Source organism: Lissotriton vulgaris, chromosome 5 (genome assembly GCF_964263255.1).
Source record: "Lissotriton vulgaris chromosome 5, aLisVul1.2, whole genome shotgun sequence".
NCBI lineage: Eukaryota > Metazoa > Chordata > Amphibia > Caudata > Salamandridae > Lissotriton > Lissotriton vulgaris.
The window spans coordinates 2,010,035,965-2,010,062,541 of NC_141693.1; the positions used below are offsets into that span (position 1 = coordinate 2,010,035,965).

The 26,577-nt window shown below is 45.8% G+C and overlaps 1 protein-coding gene and 1 pseudogene across 2 annotated transcripts in view; one reads left to right on the plus strand and one right to left on the minus strand.

Moving 5' to 3' along the window:
- The first annotated feature begins 18,854 nt into the window (after positions 1-18,854).
- On the plus strand, positions 18,855-20,416 carry LOC147718012 (uncharacterized; annotated as a pseudogene).
- A 3,797-nt stretch (positions 20,417-24,213) lies between these two features.
- Positions 24,214-26,577, minus strand: part of ASS1 (argininosuccinate synthase 1) — a 286,380-nt gene continuing 284,016 nt past the window's right edge. For both annotated transcript variants that reach the window (XM_086924816.1, XM_086924817.1), the window contains exon 16: positions 24,214-24,472. In XM_086924816.1, coding sequence (XP_086780942.1) covers positions 24,421-24,472 — 52 coding nt within the window. In that variant the 3' untranslated portion in view covers positions 24,214-24,420. The remainder of the gene's footprint in view (positions 24,473-26,577) is intronic.

Consider the following 26,577-nt stretch of genomic DNA (forward strand, 5'->3'; position numbering starts at 1 on the left):
CTTTGACAGGGAGATCCATAGGGCGCATCGCACCCCCGCCAATACTTACAAGAAGGCGAAAGAGGGAGACAAGCCCAGAGCAATTTTAATTTTTCTGGGCAACTTTAATTTGAGGCAAGCAATCTCTGAGAGGGCGAGACCAAATAAAAAAAAAGACAGTTGATGGCTACACTTTTTTTGTTCACCCTGATTTCTGTCATATTACGGTCGAGAGACGCTGGAGACTACGGCAGATGATTAAACCATTTCAGGACAAGGGTATGCAGGCCTATCTGATTAACCCCGCTCAGCTGAAGATAATCAAAGACGATAAAACATTATACTTCTCCTCGGAGATTAAAGCTAAAGAATTCCTGATGTCGTAGGTGGAGTAGCAATTGTTGTTAAACTGTTAAGCCCTGCTGGGAATAGGGGTTGTAAATCTATATGCGAACTTAGTCTATTGGTGGTATTGATAAATGGTCATCTTGTCGAGTCTCCGTAAAATGGATAATGCATAATGCATAAGCAGGTAGATAGTTAGATAGGTGGAGTGAAATCTTAACGGTGGGGGGTCACAGTGTGTAAATTGGGGGGGAAAAAAAAAAAGGAAAAAAAAAAAAAGGAGGTGGGGAAATGGTTAAAGGTTTAAATCTCCTCATTCTGAGCTGCAAACCATCACGTGCACAGACCAGCGGTCTGAGCACCTCCGGTCAAGGGGGGTGGGTGAGGGGGAGCTCCATTCTGGAGCCAGGCAAGGGGAGGGAGGGAGTGCAGAGGGAGGAGGGGGTGGGGGAGGGCAGGGAAGGGGGGTTGAAAACATTGAAAAATCAAAAGATGGAAAGGAATTGGATCTGGGTTGATATCAGACATATGGATAATAGTCAATGTAGGAAATGCAAATACTTTAAATATGTCAGACATTAGGATTTGCACTATTAATGCAGGTGGTTTAAACGATTGGAAGAAGCGGCAGAGATTGAGCCATTTGGTTAGAACAAATAATATTGATATAGTCTGTATTCAGGAAACCCATATTCCCTGGAATAAAAGGAAGATGCTGGAGATGTACGAGTATACCTTGATTGGATGTTCAACACAATCATCAATGATCAGAGGGGTGGCTATTTTAGCTAAAAGCAATCTGGGCGGAGCGAAACGCAGTATAACAGATGGTTCCGGTAGATGGGTATTAGTGGAAATGAACCTGGGGTTCACACTGTGCGCAATATATGGTCCGAATGAGGATGACCCAATGGTCTATGATAAACTAGAAGAAGAGTTGGCTAATTGGACTACCCCAATAATAGTATGTGGTGATCTGAATATTTCTGCAGACTGGCAACAGGGAAGTGACTATATAGGTCGTAAACGTAAAGTTAACAGAGCCTTAAGCTCCCTGATCCAGTCTCATGGTTTGGTAGAGGTATGGGGAGAAAAAATGCCCGGAGATCGAGGGTATACATATTTCTCTCACCCGGCACAAAAATACTCTAAGTTGGATTATTTTTTTGTTACAATAGGGGAAATTGGTAAGGTCAACATTCATAAATTACCGAGAATAATTTCCGATCATAATCCTCTGATACTGTCGTATAAGGTCCCTAATCTACAAAGGAAAACATCTAGATGGACATTTGATAGAAAATTATTAAACGATGAAAGGTTTCTAAAACACATTAAAAGGTGGACAAAGGAATTTTTCGAGTGTAATAGATATAGCGCTTCCAGAAATGGAGTTTGGGAGTCCTTTAAGGCTGCATTAAGGGGTGAGACGATCAGCTGTGCAGCAAAAATAAGGAAAGAAGATAAAAGTAAGATTGAAAAGCTCATCTTAGATCTAGCAGAAATAGAGAGATGTCATATCGAGGAAATAACATCTGGTAAAGATAGTGGGGAGACTATTAGAAATATGGCCCGGGACCGGGTCAAGGGGGAAATTTTAAAAATAATCACTCAGAAGGAGATATGTGAATACCAAACACAAAGAGCAAGGAGATATGAGACTGGTGAACAGGCTGGCAGAGCATTAGCGCTCCGTATTAGACAAGAATCAAACCGAAATAAAATTGGTAAGATTAAATATAATGGGAGAGAATATACTGACCCAAAATCTATAATAGATGTGTTCCAGAAATTTTATCAAAAACTCTACGACCAGGAGCCAGGGGTGGTACGACTCGTGCTAGACCAGTCTCCTATAACCCCAAGGGTGGAGGAGGTAGATAGAGTTCGACTGGAACTGGATATAACAGCTGAGGAGATAAAAAATGCTCTGAGTGAACTGGCATTGGGCAAAGCGGCGGGCCCAGACGGACTCCCAATAGAGGTTTATAGGGCTCTGGGTGAAGAAATTCTTCCCATGCTCGAAGATCTTTTCAATGGAATAATCTGTTCAGGTAATATCCCGGATACATGGAAACACACCAATATTGTGATATTTCATAAGAAGGGAAAGCCAGAGGAGAACCCCGGTTCATATCGGCCGATATCGTTAATAAACACAGATGCGAAATTATATTCTAAAATATGGGCTAAAAGGCTAGGAAGGATTATAGGCCAACTTGTCTCACCCTGACAGCATGGGTTTGTTCCAGGGAGAGGTACCACTGAACATACAGCTAGGGCTATTTCATTATTCGATGCTGTCACTGCTACAGGTGGAGACATGGCCATGATCCTTTTGGACGCCGAGAAGGAGTTCGACCGTGTGGTCTGGGACTTTATGTGGGAGGTGTTGGTCAGAAGGGGTTTTGGAGAAAAATGTAGGAAAGCTATTAAAGCAATGTATATGGACCCAGTTGCCAGAATCACTACAATGGGGCTTCAATCGGATGAGGTAGTGATTAGAAGAGGCACCCGTCAGGGGTGCCCTTGCTCACCCATACTCTTTTCATTATATATAGACCCGCTAATTAGGAAGATTCTTGCTTCAGATAAAATATCCCCGGTTATATCTCACGGACATACCACCAAATTATTGGCGTATGCGGATGACCTGGCAATTGTTACCAATAATCCGCAGATGGCAATACAGGAATTAAATCATTTGGCTCAGCAGTTTGGGAATTATTCAGGTTATAAGCTCAATACAGAAAAGACAATAATAATCTGTACAAAGAACATTCAGAAAAGGGATCAAAGATATGTTGACTCTGCGGTCTATCTAGGAGTTAAAATCATTCAGGAAAATTATGTGCCTTTACAAGCGTCAATCGATAAAGATCTGAGAAGAATTGATGTACTACATTTGTCGCTGATCGGTAGAGTGAATGTTCTGAAAATGACAATGTTCCCAAAACTATTGTATTTATTCCGTGCTATACCGTTACTAATTGATGAAGGATTGATGAAAAAAATGGAAGCAGTGTTTTCACAGTTTTTATGGCAATATGGTAAAGTAAGAAGATCGTTAGCTCGACTCTCAATTCCACTAGAGGAAGGAGGGCTATCTGCACCTAACTTAAGACTGTATCATTGGGTTTGTTTATTGTTGCATATGAATCATCTATTGTGTTATGATACTCCTGTGTTGCCGCCTGGCACTCATAGAATGTCCACAATATACGAATTACTAATTGGTGAAAAAGCTATGGGGACTTTAACTCGTGAAGTTAACGCTCGGTATTATAAGAGGAGCAAAAGTAAAGTGATGTTAAGTGCTTGGGGTGTATGGAAGTTGATGCTGAAATTTCTTAAAATTCCTAAGATTAATGGCACTATAGATCTTTGGAACTCAAGCCCATTCCTACATCTTGGACAGAACAGGAATAGCGCCCTTTGGAAGAGTCTGGGCATTAGATGTTTGGGGGACGTTATGTCTAAGGACGATCTGTTAGGATTTGAGGTCTTGCAACAAAGATATGGTATCCCTATGAATCATTGGATGTTATATAAGCAGCTAGAACAAACAGTGAAATCACTAAGACCTAGGATCTCTATCCAGGAGTTAAATCCGATTGTGCAATATATAATGAATGGGGGCAGAAAGATCAAAATAGGATATAGCCATCTTTTACAGGGCATGGAAGAGGATGTTGGGCAAATAGAAAATGCCTGGGCTCTTAGAATAGGCGACCCAAATGTAGACGTGGACTATGCCCTGGCATTAAACAAGAAAGTATTAAGAGCAACCAATTTAAAAGCACAACATTATAAGATGATCTTTAATCTCTATTATACCCCCGCAAAGCTGTTTCAATGGGGTAAAAGGGATACAGACAGCTGTCCAAGGTGTAACCAAGGTCACATATGTTTTACTCTTGCCAGAATCTTAAACCTGTTTTAACTGAAATGGAGAAGTTTTTATCGGGGCTGCTAGAGTGCCAAATTTCTCTATCCCCAACCACTGTTTTGATTGGCAGGGATGAAAACCTTAAAGTTGAACAGGAAGCCGAAGCTTTTATCTTTCTGTGTGTTGCAGTGTTTAGAATTCTAATAGCGGCGGCCTGGAAAGACCCGATAGCCCCCACATTTCAGATGTGGCTAACGAGACTGCTTGGGACCCATAATATTGAGGAATGTTTATATAATTTTAAGGGTAAAAAGAAGAAAGAGTATGGCAAAAAAATATGGGCTCCTCTCAGTAACTGGAGGGAAATTAGATGATCAAATTGAAGAGTCCCTGTCCTATATGTATCGTACTTGAAGGTAATGTCCTTTTATAATGTCAATTGCATTCTTTTTTAAGCCAATTGACGCAAGGTGCATAAGAAATATTTATATCTGCATATGTGTTTTAACTCGTATGTCTGAATTTTGTTATGTTTTTATCCAGCTGATATCTTAATTGTGTACGTTATCTTTTTTGATATTCTGATCCATCTCAATAAAAATAAAAAAAAATTTAAAAAAAAAATACTGTCTCAAGCATAAGAAAACTTGGTCTGTAGCAGGAAGCTCCACAATGCAACCAGTATCTGATTTTCATCATGTTCATCGCTTGTCGATAACCTCTTTTGTCCCTGACTTTTCCCTCTTTCTATCAGGGTTTCGCGTTGATTCGGCCTTTAGGAAAACTGATGCTGATTCAGGCTGGTTCTGTCTTCAGGAAAACAGATGCTGATTCAGGCTAGTTCTGTCTTCAGTAAAACTGAGGCTGGTTCTACTTCCAGGAAAACTGATGCTGTTTTGGGAAAACTGATGCTGATTCAGGCTGGTTCTGCTTCCAGGAAAACTGATGCTGATTCAGGAAAACTGATGCTGATTCAGGCTGGGTCTGCTTCCAGGAAAACTGATGCTGGTTCAGGCTGGTTCTGCCTCCGTGAAAACTGATGCAGATTCAGGCTGGTTCTGTCTTCACGAAAACTGATGCAGATTCAGGAAACTGATGCTGATTCAGGAAAACTGATGTTGATTCAGGCTGGTTCTGCTTCCAAGAAAACTGATTCCAATTCAGGAAAACTGATGCTGATTCAGGCTGGTTCTGGCTTCAGGAAATTGGATGCTGATTCAGGAAAACTGATGCTGATTCAGGCTAGTTCTGTCTTCACAAAACTGATGCGGATTCATGAAAACTTATGCTGATTCAGGCTGGTTCTACTTTCAGGAAAACTGATGGTGATTCAGGAAAACTGATGGTGATTCTTTGGAAATTTGAAATATTAGCATAAGCTGAAGCCATCTTGTTTGTGGCATCCATTTTGTTAGCTATGTAATTCTTCCGTCTTCACTGTTGCTTGTCCTTCTATTCTGCTTGAGTCATCAGCTTTAGTTAACTCCTTCTGTACTGAGCTAAAACTATGTATGTGCTGAGAAAAGGCCTGTAGCTACTGGAATGCACCTGGTTAAAGATGTAACTGTCAGATATTTTAAACTGCTGTGAACAGTTCTGTTCCCCATCCCACTTCGCTGACTAAGTGATTATTCATCTGCCCATGTCTGGCTGTAACTATTTCTGTGTACGCCTATACCTTTTATTTGTATCTACATGCTTACTCTGCAACAAAGTTTGTATATAAGCACCATGGTCTATGTATTCAATGTACTACCTCCTGGAATACTTGAGGGTGTTTTATGGACGTAGTCCCACTCATGAGTGATTAATAAACTTGTTCTTCGAATTCTACCTTCAGTGCCAATCTCTAGTTTGTTGGTCTCTGAACCCATGGACAAGATAAGGGTGAACCCTGCACTGGTGTGCTCCTTAAAAAGCAAATTTTCACAGTTGGCGCCTATCTCGTGGGGCCTCATCGGAGACGAGGCCGTCCAAAGGAGTGGTCTTGATGGAAGAGTGGAATTTTGCTGAGGAGACGTCCTGCATGGGGAGACTTTTGTATTTGCGGCTGAAGTGATTTTTCAATTTTTCTCGATTTGACCCTCCAGGTGATGGCCGGTCCCGACTGTGGTATCCTTTGGCATTATTTTTGCAGTGACCATTATTTCGACCAGTTGGAAGTTGGAGACTCTGGTAAGGTCGCTGAAGTGGCACTCTTGATTTGCTTGGCCAAGATTCAGGGTTTTGTTTGTTTGATTTATTTATTGCAATTGATAAATGTAAATATAGTAAATGTAAATGTAGTAGTATTTGTATAGCGCACCGAATCGACCCCCGAAGGAGTATCTCAGGCACATGTACGCATACCGCTGTGGAACCCTTCCTGGCTTTTCCCTGTGAAGTGCCCACTCCTGGGCACCCCCAAGGTGAAGTTAGGTATCCTAGCGTTGTTGGGGCCATTGTGGAGATTAAGCAAGCTATTGCCTAGAGTTGCAGAGTGGGACCCATGATTAGAATAGGCACCGAGGCGAGAATTATCAGGTCCGCGGAAATTGAGCCCAAGACCCGCCGAGGCGGTAATTGAACCCTGGTCCCGGGCTAGACCTCTGCATCAGGGTCTGCCGCTCTAACCATTGAGCCACACTTCTCCAGGTAATGTGGAGATTTTTCTCTACTTTTGAATATTTTGGACAAGTAATATTTTACAACAATTTGGAAGCATGCCTGTTTCCGGCACACTCCATAGGCTGTGTTGCTGTCTTGGAGGTACCAACATGGATTTAGATAGACGTCAGCTGGTTCCCTCAGAGGGGACACCTAATAGGCATATGTACAATAAATACGGTATTTCTTCCATAATGTATAGTACACTGTGGAACAAATATACGAAAAAGGATCCTGATTTACGATGGTCTGTGAATGGGTCATTTGACTTTAAAAAGATTTAATACTTAGAGCAGTGTTTATTCAAGAAATAAATAGACAAAATATGTTTGATTGTGTACGAATGTGGGAGAAACAAGTGCAAGAGAGAATGAGGAAAAAAGAAGATATAGCAGAAAAAAGAACAGCGAAAAAGAATATATCAAAAAGCGTTGGGATTAAAAAATAAAGAGATGAAGGCGATAAAAGAAAAAGAGGAAAGGGCGCGTTGTTTAGAGGTAACTGGCCAGTACCGTATTATGACCCCATTTATCCCATACTTAATAAACCTCAGGATGATTCCATCTTGTTAGATCGACTTCTGCCCCCGTATAAACTCCCTCTCCCCCGGAGGATTATCTTTCTGAAGAAGAGCTATTTTCCTCAGACGATAAAGACATAGATAAGCAAGATGGACGGCAGACTCGCTCTTCTTCCTTTTCTGTTGACGAATAAGCCACTAGCAGATCCACTGCTCGCAAAGAAGCTCGTGGGTCTACTTCTGCTCTAGACCTCGTAGAAATGGTTTAGCAGTGGAAGGATTTAGATCAGTTATATTTTACAGAGGAGTTTACCTGGGAAGTAATACTTGGTTTTAGAAATGTTTCTAAAACCTTAGAGCTCAATGATATTAATTTTGATTATAAACAAATAAGTGATGGAACTTTTGTTTTTTCAAATATACCTGATCTAATTAGGTGAGTTTAATGAAGACATGATACACAACGTTTAAAAGCGGAGCAAAAATCAGCTGGTAAAGTTAAAACTCCCAGTGCAAAACGAAGACGTTTTGGGGAAAGACAATGACCCTAGGGATACTTTAGTTACTGTAAAACCAATGCGTGAAGCTGTGCCTCTGTATGTTCCTCCAAAGGGTGCGGGAACAAGTGCCGATAAAGATTCAGATGATGCAAAGGGATATTTTGTCTATAATTGGTTCTATACTTTTTGGAGTAGAGTAGATGTTATGGCTCTTAAAGCTGCTTTGCTCGACCCACGAAAAATCTGGCTGCTTTCTATGAAGAAGTGGAAGGAGCCATTAGCTCCTGCACTATGACTTTGCCAGATATCAATATGTTTTTGGGACTTATTTTTCCCCCTGATATGTGGAGAACAATTCAGATAATCGATGATAATGTAGCATATGGTGATACTTGGGCGCATTTAGAAGAAATAGATGCGGCTAGGGAACCTGCTCAGAAACCACAGCAGGACATATTAGATCTTCCCAAAGCTATTGTGACTAAGTTGAAAACTCTCATAGCGCCTAAAAAAATAGATTGAACAATGTTAGCATCCTGTAAACAAAAAGCGGATGAGTCAATTTCTGATTTCTTTACACGATTTAAAGAGACATTCCATGACTTTAGTGGGCAGTCATTGACAGATGATACAGGTAAGCATTTGTTTGTCGACAAATTTGTCGCTAACATGTTGCCAGAAATAGCTGGTCGCCTTAAGGCCAGCCAGAGTTTGTGGATTTCATCTTCCCCAGTCTCCCTTTTGACTATGACCCAGTATTATGATCATCAGGAATTAGAAGTGAAGGGCAGAGAGGATGAGAAGGTAAAGGATTTAAAGAGGAAAGTTATGTTGGCTCAAGCATGTGTCCATCGTTCAGAGGTAGTGGTAGAGGCGTCTGTGCAGTATATACCCCTGGTGTACCCCCTTTCTCTTGAGCAACTTTGTCTTCTGATCAGTGTGCATACTGTAAAGAGATTGGACATTGGCGTTCTGAGTGCCCCTTTTGCGAGGTCAGCAGTATCAACTGGGGAGAAGAAGCAAGAGAGGATGCCCAGGGAATTCAGGACGTACAGGAGGAATAGGAAATCGCCCCAGGTTTGAGGCAGTTGAACATGGACCAAATTATTCTAATACTTTTGACAGACGGAATCAATATCAAATGTCAGATTATTCGACTGATGGTCTTGGGGACTCTGATTATGCATGGGAATGCCTAGGATGGGGTAAGGAGCCGGTTGAGGTCCCAGTAGATCAGAAAGGTCCTTATGTTGATGCAAATGTCTTGGGCTCTACTGATCAGTTTCTGGTAGATACAGGAGCTACTCCTAGTGCTTTGTCTAAAACATTGGTTCCTAGAGCTCCCCTGTCTGGCGCAATGATAACATTGATAGGATTCGATGGGACACCTACATCTAGCCCACTGTCACAGTCACTTGTATTTAGTCTTGATAAATTCACTGCAGAATGTCCATTTTTGCTATCCCCACCACCCTGGATATTATTGTGGGTATCGATATGCTCAAATATTTCCGTGCTACAATACATTGTTCCCCAGAAGGTGTGTGTGTTATTTTAAATGAGAACTATCCAATGGTTCAGAGGTCTTGTGTCATTAAAGAAGATATTGGTCCGGCATCCTTACCTAGTACTTTGTGGGCTACATCAGATACAGATGTAGGACGAATGGTTATGCCACCAGTGCATATTCATTGCATTGATTGCCCCAAAATAAAATATCACGGGAAGGCCAAGAAGCATTGACGCACATTGTTCAGGCTTTGATCAAGGTGGGGGTTGTGGAAGAAGTCCCTTATAATACATATAATAGCCCTATCCTTCCTAATTTGAAAAAAGACACTGATACTAAAGTTTACAGATTCATTATTGATTTACAACAGGTTAGCAAGATTGTGGTGCCCCAATACCCGGTAGTCTCTGACATCACAACACTTCTTACTATGGGTCCTCCTACTGCCACTACATTTAGTGTCATTGATTTAAAAAATGCCTTTTTTCAATACCTATTCATCCTGTCAGCCGTTATTTGTTTGGCTTCACTTTGAATGATAGATCATATAGATTCTGTAGAGCTCCACAAGGATATACAGAAAGTCCTAGCATTTATAGCCAGGCATTATTTTCCTGTACCAAAAGGGGTGGCTCCTATTCAATATGTAGATGACATCTTGTTGGCTGCCGATTCCCCTGAACAGTGTAAAGAAGGAACATTGTCCATATTAACATTCCTTGCCTCTCATCATCACAAAGTCTCTCGGAAGAAGTTGCAATTTTGTAAACAGCAGGTTACCTATTTAGGTCACCTCCTGTCTAAGGAGGGACTCGCACTCACACCAGGATCGCATACAGCCCCGTACTCAGAAGGATGTCTGTGCACTGATTGACCATACTTCTTTCTGTAGGCAGTGAATCCCTATCTTTTCGTACATTATTAAACTCTCGTTGTAAATGTAAATCCGTATTTGTAAAGCGCAAACTATTCACCCTTATGGGTCTCAGGGCGGGGGCCATCATGGAAATTAAGAGAGCAGAATCACATGGTGCTGAGCTGAGCTGCCGCTGGAGCCGGGGATCGAACCGTGAACCCTGTGCTCCGAAGTCAGTGGCCCTGGCCGCTGCACCACATCTCGCCATTACACTCTTCTTGGCCCTTTTGATTAAAGACACTCCCATGCCTCTCCCATGGACTACTGAATACCAGAATGCATTCAAACAGCTATGTCAAGCTCTTTGTTCTGCACCAGTATTAGGAACTCCAGACTACTCTAAGACTTTCACACTCTATGTACACAGGAGGAAAGGTTGTGCCCTCTCGGTTTTAACACAGGCACACAGTGATAAACAATGTCCTTCAGCATATTTCTCAGCTGTCCGTGATCCAGTTGCCCACGCGCTGCTAGGTTGTTTTCGAGCGGTGGCTGCAGCAGCTGTGTCTTTTAGTCAGAGTGAGGGAATAGTCTTGTCACATAGATTGTTTGTGTTAGTACATCATTCGGTCGATGCCTTGCTAAATCAAATGAAAACACAGCATCTGACCAGTGCCCGTTTGACAGGATATGAATTGACACTTTTGGCCCCTCATATCACGTTGAAAAGATGTTTGACTCTGAATCCTGCTGCATTATTGCCACTTCTAGCTACTCAGTCTCAGTCACAAGAGCTACATGACTGTATATCTCTTACTGAAGAACAAACAAAGGGTTGTGTTGACCTACAAGATACACCTCTTTCTGACATTGATGGGGAATTGTGGGTTGATGGATCTTGCCTGAAGTTGCCTGATGGCACGACATCTGCTGCTTATGCAATCACAACACTTCATACAGTAATTGAGACAGCTCGTATCCCACATAAGTCAGCTCAAGCAGCCGAGGTGATAGCACTGACAAGAGCATGTGAGCTTAGTACAGATTTGCTTGTTAATATTTACACTGATAGCCAAGACGCCTTTGGCATAGTAAATAGCTTTGGACAGCTTTGGAAAGAAAGATGCTTTCTCACTTCACATGGGCCACAAATACTGCATGGGGAATTAGTACATAATCTCTTTACTGTCTTGACCTATTTTAAGAAAAAGTGGCAATTGTTAACCCCTTAAGTGCTGCTGACGGCCAATGGTCGTCAGCAGCGCTACCTCCCCAGTGCTGCGCACGACCATTGAACGTCCATTCAGCACTAGTTCTAATGGACAGCGCAGCACTGGGGAGAAATGTTTACACGCAGCTAAGGTGTTAAATGTAACGTACACAAGAAAGTGACGATAAAATAGGAGCAGGCAATGCCTTTGCGGATTACACAGCTCGGGAGACCGTAATGCAGTGAATTACCACATCTATGTATGTAGTTAAATCCCAGGCTGAATGTTGGCATGATGCCAGGCAAGAAGTGCTGGACAAGCAACAATCTGCCTCTGTTGATAAATTAGACCAATGGTCCAAGGAGGGAGCATTGGACGATGAGGGCTGTTGGAGGAATAAAGAAATGACAAAATGGAAGTTACCCAGAGCTTATTTACACCCTATGATTATTATGAAACATGGGCCAGCACATGTTGGAGCATCCTCAATAGCAAAGCAACTTATGCAAGTTTGGGATCATCCAGAGATTGTCGGTATGGTTAAGAAAATAGACCAGTCCTGTCTGATTTGCCTCCAGTATAATCCTGGAAAGTGAACACAAACTCAAACAGAAGGGTTTCCAATACCTACCGCACCTTTTTAGGTCCTGCAAATGGACTACATACAGCTTGAGCATTGTAACAACCTGAAGTATGTTCTGGTAGTGCGCTACGAAAGATAATACATCTCTTACTACAGCAAAGGTGCTCCTAAAGAAGTTCTTTCCCCGAATCGGCATTTGTCAGGTTTTGTGGAGTGACAACGGACCCCATTTTATTGGGCAAGTTGTTGAGTATCTCATGAAAGGGTTGGGAATTAAGTAGGCCTGGGAAAAGCACTACGCTACTCTCTCGTAGTTTGCGAGGTTTGCGCTACTTCGCACTACGCGAACTGCACGTAGCAAAGTGCGAACACGCGTAGCGTAGCGTAGTGCAGCTATCATTTGCTTGCTCGCGGTCCTCAACATCAAGTTGGCGACAGTGAGCAAGCAAAATGACATCCCAGCTAGACTTTTTCTTTGTTCGCAATCAGCAACATCAAGTTGCTGATCGCAAGCGTGGAAAATAAACCTCCCAACGAGATTCTCAACCCGGGGAAGTCAGGTTTCTCATTGCTAGTGGTCGCAAATGCTCGCGACCGCTCGCAATGAGAAACTACCAGTCCGTGTTGAGAAAGCTGCAGCTTGAGTAAAAATCTACTCGAGGAGCAGAAACCTACAGCTCGCACTGTGCAAGCTGCCGTTTTCAATGATTGCACAGTGCCGGATGCTTGTCCGCACTGTGCAATCATTGAAAACGGCATCTTGCACAGGGCAAACAGAGTACTACGCAGTTCGCATAGTGCTACGCGTAGCTCGCATAGTGCGAAGTGCACTTTGCGTAGCTTCACGAAGCGCTACTTCGCGAACTACACCCAGCCCTAGAATTAAGCAGAAGTTTCATGCTGTTTTTCACCCACAATCAGCTGGACTAGTGGAGCATTACAATTCTACCCTCAAATTGAAATTGGCTAAGATACAGGATTCCACATCTTTGAAATTGCCTATTGCACTGCCTCAAGTTCAAGTTCAAGTTCGAGAATTTGTATAGCGCACTACTCACCCAGAGGGTCTCAAGGCGCTTGGGGAGGGGGTTCATTATTTGTCGAATAGCCAGGTTTTAAGTTCTTTTCTGAAGGAGATGTTGTTCTGTGTAAGGCGGAGGTGAGTGGGGGGTGAGTTCCAGGTCTTGGCCGCCAAGTAGGAGAAGGATCTACCTCCCATGGTGGATCTTTGGATACGCGGAACTGTGGCGAGGCCTTGATTGGAGGATCTCTAATGGCGGGTGGGTGAGTAGAATGATAGTCGAGTGTTGAGGCATTCGGGCCTAGTTTGTAGAGGGCCTTGTGTGCGTGGGTGAGGAGTCGGAATGTTATTCTCTTGTTGACGGGAAGCCAGTGGAGGTCTTTCAGGTGGACGGTAATGTGATCTTGGCGAGGGATGTCCAAAATGAGTCTCGCTGATGCATTGGAGTTTTTTCTGTAATTTGGCTGTAATTCCGGCGTAGAGGGTGTTTCCGAAGGCTAGTCGACTCGTAACCAGTGCGTGGGTGACAGTCTTTCTTGTCTCGGCGGGGATCCAATGGAATTTTTTTTTGAGCATACGAAGTACGTTGAAGCAGGAGGATGAGACGGCGTTGACTTGATTGGTCATCGAGAGTGAAGAGTCAAGGATGAAGCCATGGTTACATGCGTGGTCCGTGGGTATGGGTGCTGAGCCCAGATCCGAAGGCCACAGTGAGTTGTCCCAAGCAGAGGGGGTTGAACCTAGGAGGAGCACTTCCGTTTTGTCCGAGTTAAGTTTAAGGCGGCTGTCTTTCATCCATATAGCTACATCTTTCATGCCTTCGTGAAGATTGGTTTTGGCGGTGTTGGGGTCTTTGGTAAGGGAAAGGATCAGCTGGATGTCGTCTGCGTAGGAGATGATGTTGAGGTTGTGTTGACGCACGATGGAAGCGAGTGGGCTCATGTAAACGTTGAAGAGGGTGGGACTGAGTGATGATCCTTGTGATACACCGCAGATGACTTCGGTGGCCTCTGATTTGAACGGGGGAAGTCGTACTCTCTGAGTTCTCCCAGCTAGGAACGAGATGATCCAGTCCAAGGCTTTTCCTTTTATGCCGATGTTGCTGAGGCGTTGTATGAGTGTGCTGTGACAAACAGTGTCGAAGGCGGCAGAGAGGTCGAGTAGAATGAGGGCCACTGTTTCTCCATTGTCCAGTAGTGTTCGGATGTCGTCTGTTGCTGCGATGAGGGCGGTTTCAGTGCTGTGTTTGGCTCGAAAGCCGGACTGTGAGGGGTCGAGGGAGTTGTTGGATTCGAGGAAGGCAGCAAGTTGGCTATTGACGGCTTTCTCAATGACTTTGACCGGGAATGGGAGGAGGGATATGGGGCGGTAGTTTTTAAGTTCGGAGGGGTCTGCTGTGGGTTTCTTCAGGAGGGCGCTGACTTCGGCATGTTTCCAGCTTTCAGGGAAGGTGGCAGAGATGAAGGAGCAGTTGATGACATCATGGAGATGGGGTGCGATGATGGATTCTGCTTTGTTGAAGATGTGGTGGGGACAGGGGTCGGTTGGCGAGCCAGAGTGGATGGAGTTCATTAGACGGATGGTGTCTTAGGTGGTGATTGGGTTCCAGGCGCTGAGGTTGTTAGAGGGCAGTTTAGGTTCTGAGGGGGGTGGAGAGGATTGTTTGTTGGAACTGTTTTCGAAGCTGTTATGTATGTCAGCAATTTTGTTGTAGAAGAAGGAGGATAACGAGTCGCAGAGGTCTTGGGAGGGAGTGATGTCGTTTGAGGCTGCGGTGGAGTTGGTGAATTCTTTGACGATGTTGAATAGTTCCTTGCTGTTGTGGGTGTTGTTGTCGAGTCTAATCTTGAGTGCTGATTTCTTGGTGGCTCGGATTAGCTGGTGGTGTTTACGGGTGGCTGCCTTTAAGGTGGTCATGTTGTCGGTGGTTGGGTTTTTTCTCCATGTTTTCTCGAGAGTGCGGCATAGCTTTTTGGATTTCTTAAGGTTATCGTTGAACCAGGGGGCCTTTTTACTGTCTTGTTTGGTGTGGTGGTTTTTCAGGGGTGCTAATTAGTCAGCGCTGTGAGTGATCCATTGTTTGAATTTGATGGCAGCTTGGTTTGGGTCCGATGAGAAGGCGGTGGGTTTTGGTTGAGCGATGTGAGGAGTTGGTCGGTGGTGATTTTGTTCCATTTCCTTCGGGGGATAGGTTGTGGGGGGGGTTGTGGGTCGAGGTGGTTTTGTAGCTGAAAGGAACACAACTGTGGTCTGTCCAGTGGAGAGCTGTGGTGCGATCGAAGGAGATGTGTTTGCTGGAGGTGAAGATTGGATCGAGCGTATGTCCCGCTGCATGGGTGGGGGTGTCAACAAGTTGTTTGAGGCCGAGATTGGCCAGGTTGTCAAGAAGGGTGGTGGTGTTGCTGTCGTTTATCTTGTCCAGGTGGAAGTACAGTCTCCTAATAGAATGTAGTTCTCGGAGGCGAGGGCATGTGGACTGATGAAGTTGGTGATGTCATCGCTGAATTGTTTACGGGTTCCTGGGGGCCTATAGATGAGGGTGCCTCTGAGTGTGGTTCTTGGGTCGGTGTGGACCTGGAAGTGGAGGTGCTCGGCGGTTGTAAGGTTATCGTCGGAACTGGTCGTGATTTTGATTGTGTTCTTATGGACGATGGTGATGCCTCCATATGATAAAAGAGAGTTCTCCCAAATATTTTGAGGCCCAGAGGAGGGAGACAAACCAAGCAAAAAGAAGACAGAACCTCTGGAGGGACCTATATTTCTTTCAACATTGAATATATCCAAATGGTTAGTAAAAAAGATGCCAAAGGGAGATCCTTGAAATATTATTCAAACATGAAACATTTTTATTAGACTATTTTGTCATTTTTTAAAAAAGTTTTTAGAGGCTCTTATATATAAATACATTTCATTATCACTGTGCAAATCAACATTTTTACATGCATTTGGTGATAATCCTATCATTCAAAATGCCCTCTGGTAGCAATTGATCCTATTGATCAGGAACACAGAATCACACATTCGTCACACAGTATCAATAAAGAATAAAGGACATACCTAACAACATAAACAACTAAGCAAAATTATACAAGACATTGACTAACACAAGTGATAGCTCTAAGGTGTGCTTAAGAGGGTACTTATAGGAACCTAGATGGAATGGTTTCTATTGGTTATGATGTGGTTGACCAAATCGTATCCAGGACAAAGGATGTTGGGCCGACGTACGTTTCGGTGAAAGTCACCTTCCTCGGGGCCAGAGACAAAAGACTAACAAACAGATGATACAAAATCTTAAAAATATGAGGGCAAAATACAAAGTTCTATGATTTGGAGAATCTACGCATGTGAATATTTAAGATTCTGGCTGGACTCATTGGGGCATGTGCTCAGAAAGCGAGGCAAATGCCTTTGGGTTTCCTTATTGTTTGAGCCACCCGGGGGACTTCTGTAAGCAGAGGAGTAGTTTCTGTTAATGAGTACACAATGTATTAATAGTAAAGACTTGGGTTGTTTGGTTTAGGGCGCCATAATCTGTTTGGTAGCGTTATTTGCTCTCATGCAGCGCTTCCGAAGGTTCGGCTCTTCGTCGGTAGTTCGAGTAAATGACCGTGTCTTCCTCTTAAGGTGCTACTGCCGCGACCGGGGGTTCTGTGGAGAGAGTTCCGCTATATGGATGCCTCCTCCTGTTTGGTTGGTGCGGTCTTTTCGGATGATCTTATAATTGTCCGGGATGGCTATGGCGATATCGGGAGTTGATGATGCGTTCATCCATGTTTCAGTAAGGAAAGCGACGTCCGGTGATGTAGTGTCGAGCAGATCCCAGAGTTCGGTGGCGTGTCTGTGGACCGAGCGGGTGTTCAGCAGGATGCACTTCAGGTGGTTAGAGTCGGAGCTGTGTTTGGGGTTAGTGGATGTGGTATGGGTCCTGATGGTGGTAAATTTGCAGGAGTGGCAGGCGAAGGGTCCATGGGTGTGACCTGGGGCAGCTACGCAGCATAGAGGTGTACGTCCGGGGTTAAGGGCTAGGAGGGTGGCGGCGTCATACGTCAAGCCGGAGGAGTTCGCTTTGCGGGGGCCAGGTGGTCTGGCGCTGGGCGCGGTCCAGGCGCAGACAGGCGAAGACGGGCTTACCTTTGGCGCACCTTCGGCACGCATGGGGCGCGACCGCTGCGCGCAAATGCATCTGTCATATGTGGATGGTGGAAGGGGAGGGACAAGGGGGGGTCAGCTGGGAGGCGGGAGTGGGGTGGAGCTCAGGGCAGGGAGGCACAAACAATAACAAACCAACAAAATGGCGGCAATCGGGTAATTGAACAGGACTGGGGTCCGATCGGCAGTGCCTCTAATGCAAATGGCAGTGGAGTTGGCAATCGGGCAGCGGAAAACTGCAGGCAGCACAACAGCGCGAGTCAAACACTTGCAGTTTAGCGCTACTTTCGAAGGTGCCTCCGCTAATATTTATATATTAAAGGACAGGCGGGGCAATCTCTCGCTATCCAGTTACGCCAATAATTATGCAGATAACCAAATTTCTATTTGATGCAGCAGTATAGTAGACTGAGGCGGGCAGTCAATTAGTTACGCAGGCTGAGGCAGTGCAAAGGCGTGAAACGCTACGATACCGGTCAGGAGCAGCGGGTGGAGCGGCCGTTTCTGCTGGTAGCAGGACGGTCACAGCGCATCAGCGTCGGAGCAGCCTAGTCAGTATCCGTGGGAGGGGGGTCAGCTGGGAGGCGGGAGCGGGGTGGAGCTCAGGGCAGGGAGGCACAAACAATAACAAACCAACAAAATGGCAGCAATCGGGTAATTGAACAGGACTGGGGTCCGATCGGCAGTGCCTCTAATGCAAATGGCAGTGGAGTTGGCAATCGGGCAGCGGAAAACTGCAGGCAGCACAACAGCGCGAGTCAAACACTTGCAGTCTAGCGCTACTTTCGAAGGTGCCTCCGCTAATATTTATATATTAAAGGACAGGCGGGGCAATCTCTCGCTATCCAGTTACGCCAATAATTATGCAGATAACCAAATTTCTATTTGATGCAGCAGTATAGTGGCCTGAGGCGGGCAGTCAATTATATAGCATTGCTATCTATTAGATCGATACCACTTACACGATGTGGCCTCACACCGTATGAGGTGGTTTTTGGAAGGCCAATGAATATTTGGGGGATTCCTCAGCCACGCCCTATACATGATGTACCCTATGTATTGATGAATGACTATTTGTCTCAGTTGACTGACAGTTTGTCTTCTATTTATCAACAGGTTCGGGAGACTCTTCCAGACAAGTCGCAAGGTGAGGGCCACTGCTCGCGTTCTGGTGACTTTGTGGTTATAAAGTCCTTCCAGAGAGCCAGCTCCCTAGCACCGAGGTGGTGAGGCCCTGAGCAAGTGCTGCTGGCTACCAGGACTGCAGTTTGATTGACGAACCAGAAGAACTGGGTCCATGCGACACACTGCTGGAAGGTGTTGCAAAACCTAGTGAGCCCATCTGCGTTGGCAGATCACTGCGATATCTTGGTCACCAAGATAGAATGAGCTGCATCACCTGAAGGATCTGAGGAAGTCTTCCCAGACCACAAGATTCCTGGTCCATCTCCATATCAGGTGCAACCCAGGAAGAAAGACACAACATCGCAGAAAAAGACTGTCTGAGCCACTGTCCTGGGTGGTTAAAGCTTGACTTCAAAGGAGGGTAGCCTTTTAGTAACTACTCGTCTTAATGTTAGGGAAGAAAGCAACGCCTGCCCAGGACCTTAGGGCACCATCTGTTTTGTTGTTTGTTGACAAAATGAATATGCCTAAGGAGAAGAAACGACTGCCGCAAGAGTTTTTCTAAAAAGAACAATGATTATTACTGGACTCACTTTGACTGTTGTTATTGTTGCTATAATAACAATGGTTGTAGAGGAAATAGCCCCTGTCCGAAATCTACTGACTGCTACTACTACTGTCCCCATTGAACACCATTACTTCACTCTTCCTTATCATGAGCAGAAGCACTGAATGTCCTACCTCAATAACACTTTCATTCAGATGTTGCACCATACACACAATTCTATGAATGTTACCAACTGCTGGGCATGTGGAATGATGCGAGCTCATCAGAAAAAGGGAGGAACGCTCTTTATTCCCTTGCAGTTTTCACATAATGGCTCCTGCAGAGCCTGGTTTTCAATATTGTGGGCTTCTAAAATTGCTAATATTACTTATGCTGACGTAGGAAGACTAAACGTTCAATTGAATAAAATGTGTTACCCTGAAGAGGAAGGAGATCCACAAGCTAACAGAACTGTATAGAAATGGAGGAGTATCGTCGAGGAAATTCCTCTGGGCACTATGTTTTCCCTAACACTCGAGCAACCAAGGGAAATCGGCCTCCTGTTATTGCTGTTACTAGAGCTCAAGCGGATCTCGGTGTTAGCAATATTGGCAATATTACTGTAGGAAAAAGTGACTGTACTTCAGTGTTAAATATTACTGGAATGAACGATAGCAGTTTTTTGTCCTCACATAATACCTATTTCATTTGCGGAAGTAAAGGCTATTATCATCTACCTATTGGTTGGTCTGGAAGCTGCTATGTGTCCTTTTTGCTTCCACCTGTGTTTTTGGCACCTGCATCCTACCATAAAGACTATAAACTGTATAATAACATTTCTAAGAGCCGATTCAAGAGAACAATAAATAATGATGAGGTGGATCAAACTGATACTGCACTACAGCAGTATATTGACTTTAACTTGGGACTATGCTTCTTTGTTGGTGCAGCCTTAAACTGCAGAAAAAAACGACGCTTGACACATGTTGTAGAGTCTGTAACCAATCAGACAGCAATGGTGCTTGGGAATATCACAGTAGAACTACAAATTGCGAGAATTGTGATGCCCCAAAATAGGATGGTCCTCAACGTCATCCTGGCTGACCGTGGTGGAGCATGTTGAGTCATCGGGAGTAGCTGCTGCATTTACATTCCTGACCACTCCCCTTCTGTTTTTGATGCAATTTAGGATGCACAAAATATCCACTGAAATCCACCAGGATTCAGGAATTTGGACTTTGACTGGATGGCTATGGAACATCTTTACTGTATGGGGTTGGAAATTTCTGTCAGCTCTATGTATATTTGTTGCTATTCTTTTTACTTGTTGCCTATGTATCCAATGCGACCCGATGCTTTGTTCCCTTTGTGTTTCTACTTACACATTGTGTATACAGACTAAACAAAATGCTAAGAATGTAAATGCCCGATTAACAAGTGATCAAGAAATCCATGAAATGATGCAGATTTACATAAATGATATTTTTCGTATTCCTTCGAAAATATTTGCACATGTTTTCAGCCTATGCTAAGATGGTGGTCTGTGTTAATTTGAAATAATTTCCGTTAGAATATGCTGAAGCCATCTTGTTTGTGCCATACATTTTGTTAGCTATGTAATTCTTCCATCTTCACTGTTGCTTGCCCTTCCATTCTGCTTGAGTCATCGGCTTTAGTTAACTCCTTCTGTGCTGAGCTAAAACAATGTATGTGCTGAGAAAAGGCCTGTAGCTGCTGAAATGCACCTGGTTAAAGATGTAACTGTCAGATATTTTGTGCTGCTGTGAACAGTTCTGTTCCCCCTCCCACTTTGCTGACTAAGTGATTACTCATCTGCCCATATCTGGTTGTAACTTTTTTTGTGTAGGCCTGTACCTTCTATTTGTATCTACATGCTTACTCTACAACAAAGTCTGTATATAAGCACCATGGTCTGTGTATTCAATGTACTTCCTCCTGGAACACTTGAGGGTGTTGCATGAACGTAGTCCCATTCATGAGTGATTAATAAACTTGTTCTTTGAATTCTAGCTTCAATGCCAATCTCTAATTTGATGGTCTATGGACCTGTGGTCAGAGAAGGGTGACCCCTGCACAATTCAGGAAAACTGATGGGGATTCAGGCTGGTTCTGCCTTCAGGAAAACGGATGGTGATTCAGGAAAACTGATGCTGATTCAGGCTGGTGTTGCCTTCAGGAAAACTGATTCAGGCTGTTTCTGCTAATCACCCTAAATCCTGCCTCTCAACAACCATCAAAAGCCAGCCATATTGCTACGCGAGTGTTGCCTTTGAGTTTTGCTCCTCCTCTCTAGGTCCCTCTTAAGAAGTCATGTGAAACCTTTTGTGTATCGTCAAGGTCAGGGTGGCACCGTGGCGATGGGGGGGTGGGGGGAGAGTTTTATTACAGTGGACTTCAGAAGGAAACTAGAGAGACCATCTTTGCGGCCAGTCCTTGAACTCACAGGAACTTGGGGTGTGCAGTGCCTTCGGCACAGCGCGGGCTGGCTACACTCACAGGCTTTTACACTGTGTGGGTTCAGGGACTTGGGGGGCTCCTGTGTGTACACTTACAGGTGCCTAGCCGGTTTAATTCTGGTCTTCATGCTCATGTGTTTTCTCACAGGCACTTGGTCTGTACGGCTCCTGTGGCTCAGCTGCTTCTGTGCGTTCTCTAACAGGTGCTTGGCCTGTAGGACTCCTGTGGCCCTGCTTCTCCTGTGTGTTCATTCACAGGCGCTTGGCATGTTTAGTTCTGGTCCTGCTGCTCCTGTGCTTTCTCACAGGTACTTGGCCTGTACGGCTCCTGTGGCCCGACTTCTCCTGTGTGTTCATTCATAGGTGCTTAGCCTGTTTAGTTCTGGTCCTGCTGCTCCTGTGCTTTCTCACAGGTACTTGGCCGGTACGGCTCCTGTGGCCCGGCTTCTCCTGTGTGTTCATTCATAGGTGCTTGGCCTGTTCAGTTCTGGTCCTGCTGCTCCTGTGCTTTCTCACAGGTACTTGGCCGGTACGGCTCCTGTGGCCCGACTTCTCCTGTGTGTTCATTCACAGGTGCTTGGCCTGTTTAGTGTTTGTGGTCCTGCTGTACCTGTGTTTTCTCACAGGCACGTGGTCTGTACGGATCATGTGGCCCGACTGCCTGTGTGTTCACTAACAGGTGCTTGGCCTGTTTAGTTCTGGTCCTGCTGCTCCTGTGCTTTCTCACAGGTACTTGGCCTGTACGGCTCCTGTGGCCCGGCTTCTTCTGTGTGTTCATTCATAGGTGCTTGGCCTGTTTAGTTCTGGTCCTGCTGCTCCTGTGCTTTCTCACAGGTACTTGGCCGGTATGGCTCCTGTGGCCCGGCTTCTCCTGTGTGTTCATTCATAGGTGCTTGGCCTGTTTAGTTCTGGTCCTGCTGCTCCTGTGCTTTCTCACAGGTACTTGGCTTGGCCGGTATGGCTCCTGTGGCCCGGCTTCTCCTGTGTGTTCATTCATAGGTACTTGGCCTGTTTAGTTCTGGTCCTGCTGCTCCTGTGCTTTCTCACAGGTACTTGGCTTGGCCGGTATGGCTCCTGTGGCCCGGCTTCTTCTGTGTGTTCATTCATAGGTGCTTGGCCTGTTTAGTGTTTGTGGTCCTGCTGTACCTGTGTTTTCTCACAGGCACGTGGTCTGTACGGATCATGTGGCCCGACTGCCTGTGTGTTCACTCACAGGTGCTTGGCCTGTTTAGTTCTTGAGGTCCTGCTACACCTGTCTTTCCTTACAGGCACTTGGCCTGTATAGCTCCTGTGGGCCGGCTTCCTTGTGTTCGCACTTCGCACACAGGGTCTTTTCCAGTTTCGTTCCTGTGGTCTTGTTTCTCCTGTGTTTTCAAACAAGCGCTTGGCCAGTAGGCTCCTGTGACCCGGCCACCTGTGTGCGTTTGCTCACATGTGCTTGGTCTGTTGAGTTCTTGTGGGCTTGTTGCGTGTGACCCCCGGGGTTACAAGATCTGCATGGACACCGAGGCCCAGAGACTCTGACAACATTAAAGCCCTTGGTAGGAGTTTACCTGGAAGGTAAGCCCCGCCCACTCCCTCACGCCCCCCCCCCCCCCTATTGACCCCGCATGGCCCCCACGTACACCTGCCACCTGCTCACAGCGGGGGACGCTGAACAGGAAACCCCCGGACACCGGGGATACGTGGATGAAAAGTACCTGGTGCTCCAGGGCCGCGTGGTTTATGCATGGAATGCCCAGAGCTTTGGGGGCGGGTCCTAACGCGGAGCAGGCGCACCCCCACCCACCCCTCCCGAACCCCAAGAAACTTGCAAGGAGACACTCTGCTTGCTGACAGCAGTTGGAAATCAGAGTGAAAGTCCAATCGATAATGCAAACATGGGGATGGGTGCGAAAACACTGGTTCCTGCTGGTTATTCCCCATTATCTTTTAATCTGATAATGAAAAAAGTAGGTGAAAACAGAAGAAGAGGAAACAGAACAAGAGATGGAAACAGGAGAGATTGAAATACAGGAGGCAACTGAAAGAGTGAGACAGCGAAGATGTGTCAGGAGATGAGAGATGGAAACAGAAAAGGAGGTGAGGGCAGAAGAGATGGAAATAGAACAAGAGAGATGGAAAGGGGGAAGGCGATTGGCACAGAAGAAGAAATGTAGCCAGATGGAAAGAGAACAGAGAGACGTAAAGAGAAGGAGGTAAGAAAAATAATAGATTGAAGAGAAGGAAACTGATAATGAGCTAGAACAGAAAATTGAACATTTAGAAGAGAGATGGAAACAGACAGAAAGAGGGGCGAAGGAAGCGAGGGAAAGAAGAAGAGATGTAAACAGAATACAGGAGATGGAGACAAAAAGGGGCAGAATTAGAAGAAGAGAGATGGAAACAGAAGATGGCATGGAAACAGGAAGAGAACACACAAACAGACAGAAACATGAGAACAGAAGAGATGGGAACATGAAAAAGACTTGGAAACAGAAGAACAAGAAGACGAAATGGAAAGAGAAGTAGAGTTGGAAACAAAAGAAGAGATAGAAAGAGAAGAGAAATGGAACGAGAAAGAGAAAAGAACGAATCAGGAGAAAAGATGTGAACAGAGGAGACGGAAACGGAGATAGTTGGGAATATAACAAAAACACAGAGGCAGATAAACAAAATGGAATAAAATAACCTGGAAACAGCAGAAGAGATAGAAATAAACAGACGGAAAGAAAAGAACAAAAGTAAACAGAAGACATTAAAAAACAGTGTCTCTTAGCACGAAGAAGCCGAGATCATGGGGAGAAACATATGCTTTCCTTGAATCAAGCGAGTGATAATGGAGACAAAGACACACAAGGCGGCAGAGAGGGTTTTAATTGAAGGATGTCTTTATTTCTTCACCCTCTTTCTTTCCAGCAGGCTTCACCCTCCCATCCTCGGGTCTCCGCGGCGGCGGAGCGCGGGCCCGGCCCCCGCCCACCCCAAGGCTTTAGAAAGTTACAACACTCGCAAACTGTGCGGACAATGGGCGCAATCCTCGCCTGCGCGGACAGCGGCGGCGCGATCCCGGCGCAGCATCACTTTGTCTCGGCGGTGACCTTGCTCAGGAGGCGCTGATGTTCCCTCAGCCTGGAAATGGAGCGAGAGAAGAAACGGGAAATTAACATCCATTCAGCGCCTTAATTCAGTGTGCAGGGGGCAGGGAGCCAGCGAGGGGGGTGTTTGTTAAGAGTATCATGGCGCGGTGCCATTAATATCTGGAGGACGGGCAGAGGGCACCCCCTCTCCCCTCCGCATTCTCTCACACGAGCCAACACATGAAAAGAGGACACAGGATTTTATTTCAACAGGACCTGGTGACATCAATAGTTATTAACATGAAGTGTGGGTATGAATGTGGAGGCGGTGCTCGCTAGAGGGTGTGCAGAATGTGGAGGCAGTGCGCTGAATGTGCGCAGAATGTGAAAACAGTGCGCTGTAGAGGAGCACAGAATGTTGAGGCAGTGCGCAGAATGTACAGGCTGTGCGCTGAATGTGCGCAGAATGTGGAGGCAGTGCGCTGTAGAGGGTGCGCTGAATGTGCGCAGAATGTGGAGGCTGTGCTCTGAATGTGCGCAGAATGTGGAGGCTGTGCTCTGAATGTGCGCAGAATGTGGAGGCAGTGCGCAGAATGTGGAGGCTGTGCTCTGAATGTGAGCAGAATGTGGAGGCAGTGCGCTGTAGAGGGTGCGCTGAATGTGCGTAGAATGTGGAGGCAGTCCGCTGTAGAGGGGGCGCAGATTGTGGAGGCAGGTCGCTGAATGTGCGCAGAATGTGGAGGCAGTGTGCTCTAGAGGGTGCGCAGAATGTGGAGGCAGTGTGCTCTAGAGGGGGCGCAGAATGTGGAAACAGTGCTCTGTAGAGTGTGCGCAGAATGTGGAGGCAGTGCACTGTAGAGCATGCGCAGAATGTGGAGGCAGTGTGCTCTAGAGGGTGCGCAGAATGTGGACACAGTGCTTTGTAGAGTGTGCGCAGAATGTGGAGGCAGTGCACTGTAGAGCATGAACAGAATGTGGAGGCAGTGTGCTCTAGAGGGTGCGCAGAATGTGGAAACAGTGCTCTGTAGAGTGTGCACAGAACGTGGAGGCAGTGCACTGTAGAGCATGCATAGAATGTGGAGGCAGTGTGCTCTAGAGGGTGCGCAGAATGTGGAGGCTGTGTGCTCTAGAGGGTGTGCAGAATGTGGAAACAGTTCTCTTTAGATTGTGTGCAGAATGTGGAGGCATGCGCTGTAGAGGGGCGCAGAATGTGGAGGAAGTGCACTGTAGAGCATACGCAGAATGTGGAGGCAGTGTGCTCTAGAGGGTGCGCAGAATGTGGAGGCTGTGCGCTGTAGAGGGGCGCAGAATGTGGAGGCATGCGCTGTGGAGGGGCGCAGAATGTGGAGACAGTGCTCTGTAGAGTGTGCACAGAACGTGGAGGCAGTGCACTGTAGAGCATGCATAGAATGTGGAGGCAGTGTGCTCTAGAGGGTGCGCAGAATGTGGAGGCTGTGTGCTCTAGAGGGTGTGCAGAATGTGGAAACAGTTCTCTTTAGATTGTGCGCAGAATGTGGAGGCATGCGCTGTAGAGGGGCGCAGAATGTGGAGGAAGTGCACTGTAGAGCATACGCAGAATGTGGAGGCAGTGTGCTCTAGAGGGTGCGCAGAATGTGGAGGCTGTGCGCTGTAGAGGGGCGCAGAATGTGGAGGCATGCGCTGTGGAGGGGCGCAGAATGTGGAGACAGTGCTCTGTAGAGTGTGCGCAGAATGTGGAGGCATTGCACTGTAGAGCATGCACAGAATGTGGAGGCATTGCACTGTAGAGCATGCACAGAATGTGGAGGCAGTGTGCTCTAGATGGTGCGCAGAATTTGGAGGCTGTGCGCTGTAGAGGGGTGCAGAATGTGGAGACAGTGCTCTGTAGAGTGTGCGCAGAATGTGGAGGCATGCGCTGTACAGCATACACAGAAGGTGGAGCCAGTGCACTATAGAGTGTGAGCTGAATGCAGAATGTGGAGGGAGTGCTCTGTAGAGGGTGCGCAAAAAGTGGCAGAAGTGCACGCTAGAGTGTGCGCAGAATGTGGAGGCAGTGCGCTGTTTACAGCATGCATAGAAGTTGGAGGCAGTGCACTGTAGAGCATGCGCAGAATGCGGAGGCAGTGCGCATTAGAGTGTGTGCAGAATGTGGAGGAAGTGTGCGCTAGAGTGCGCAGA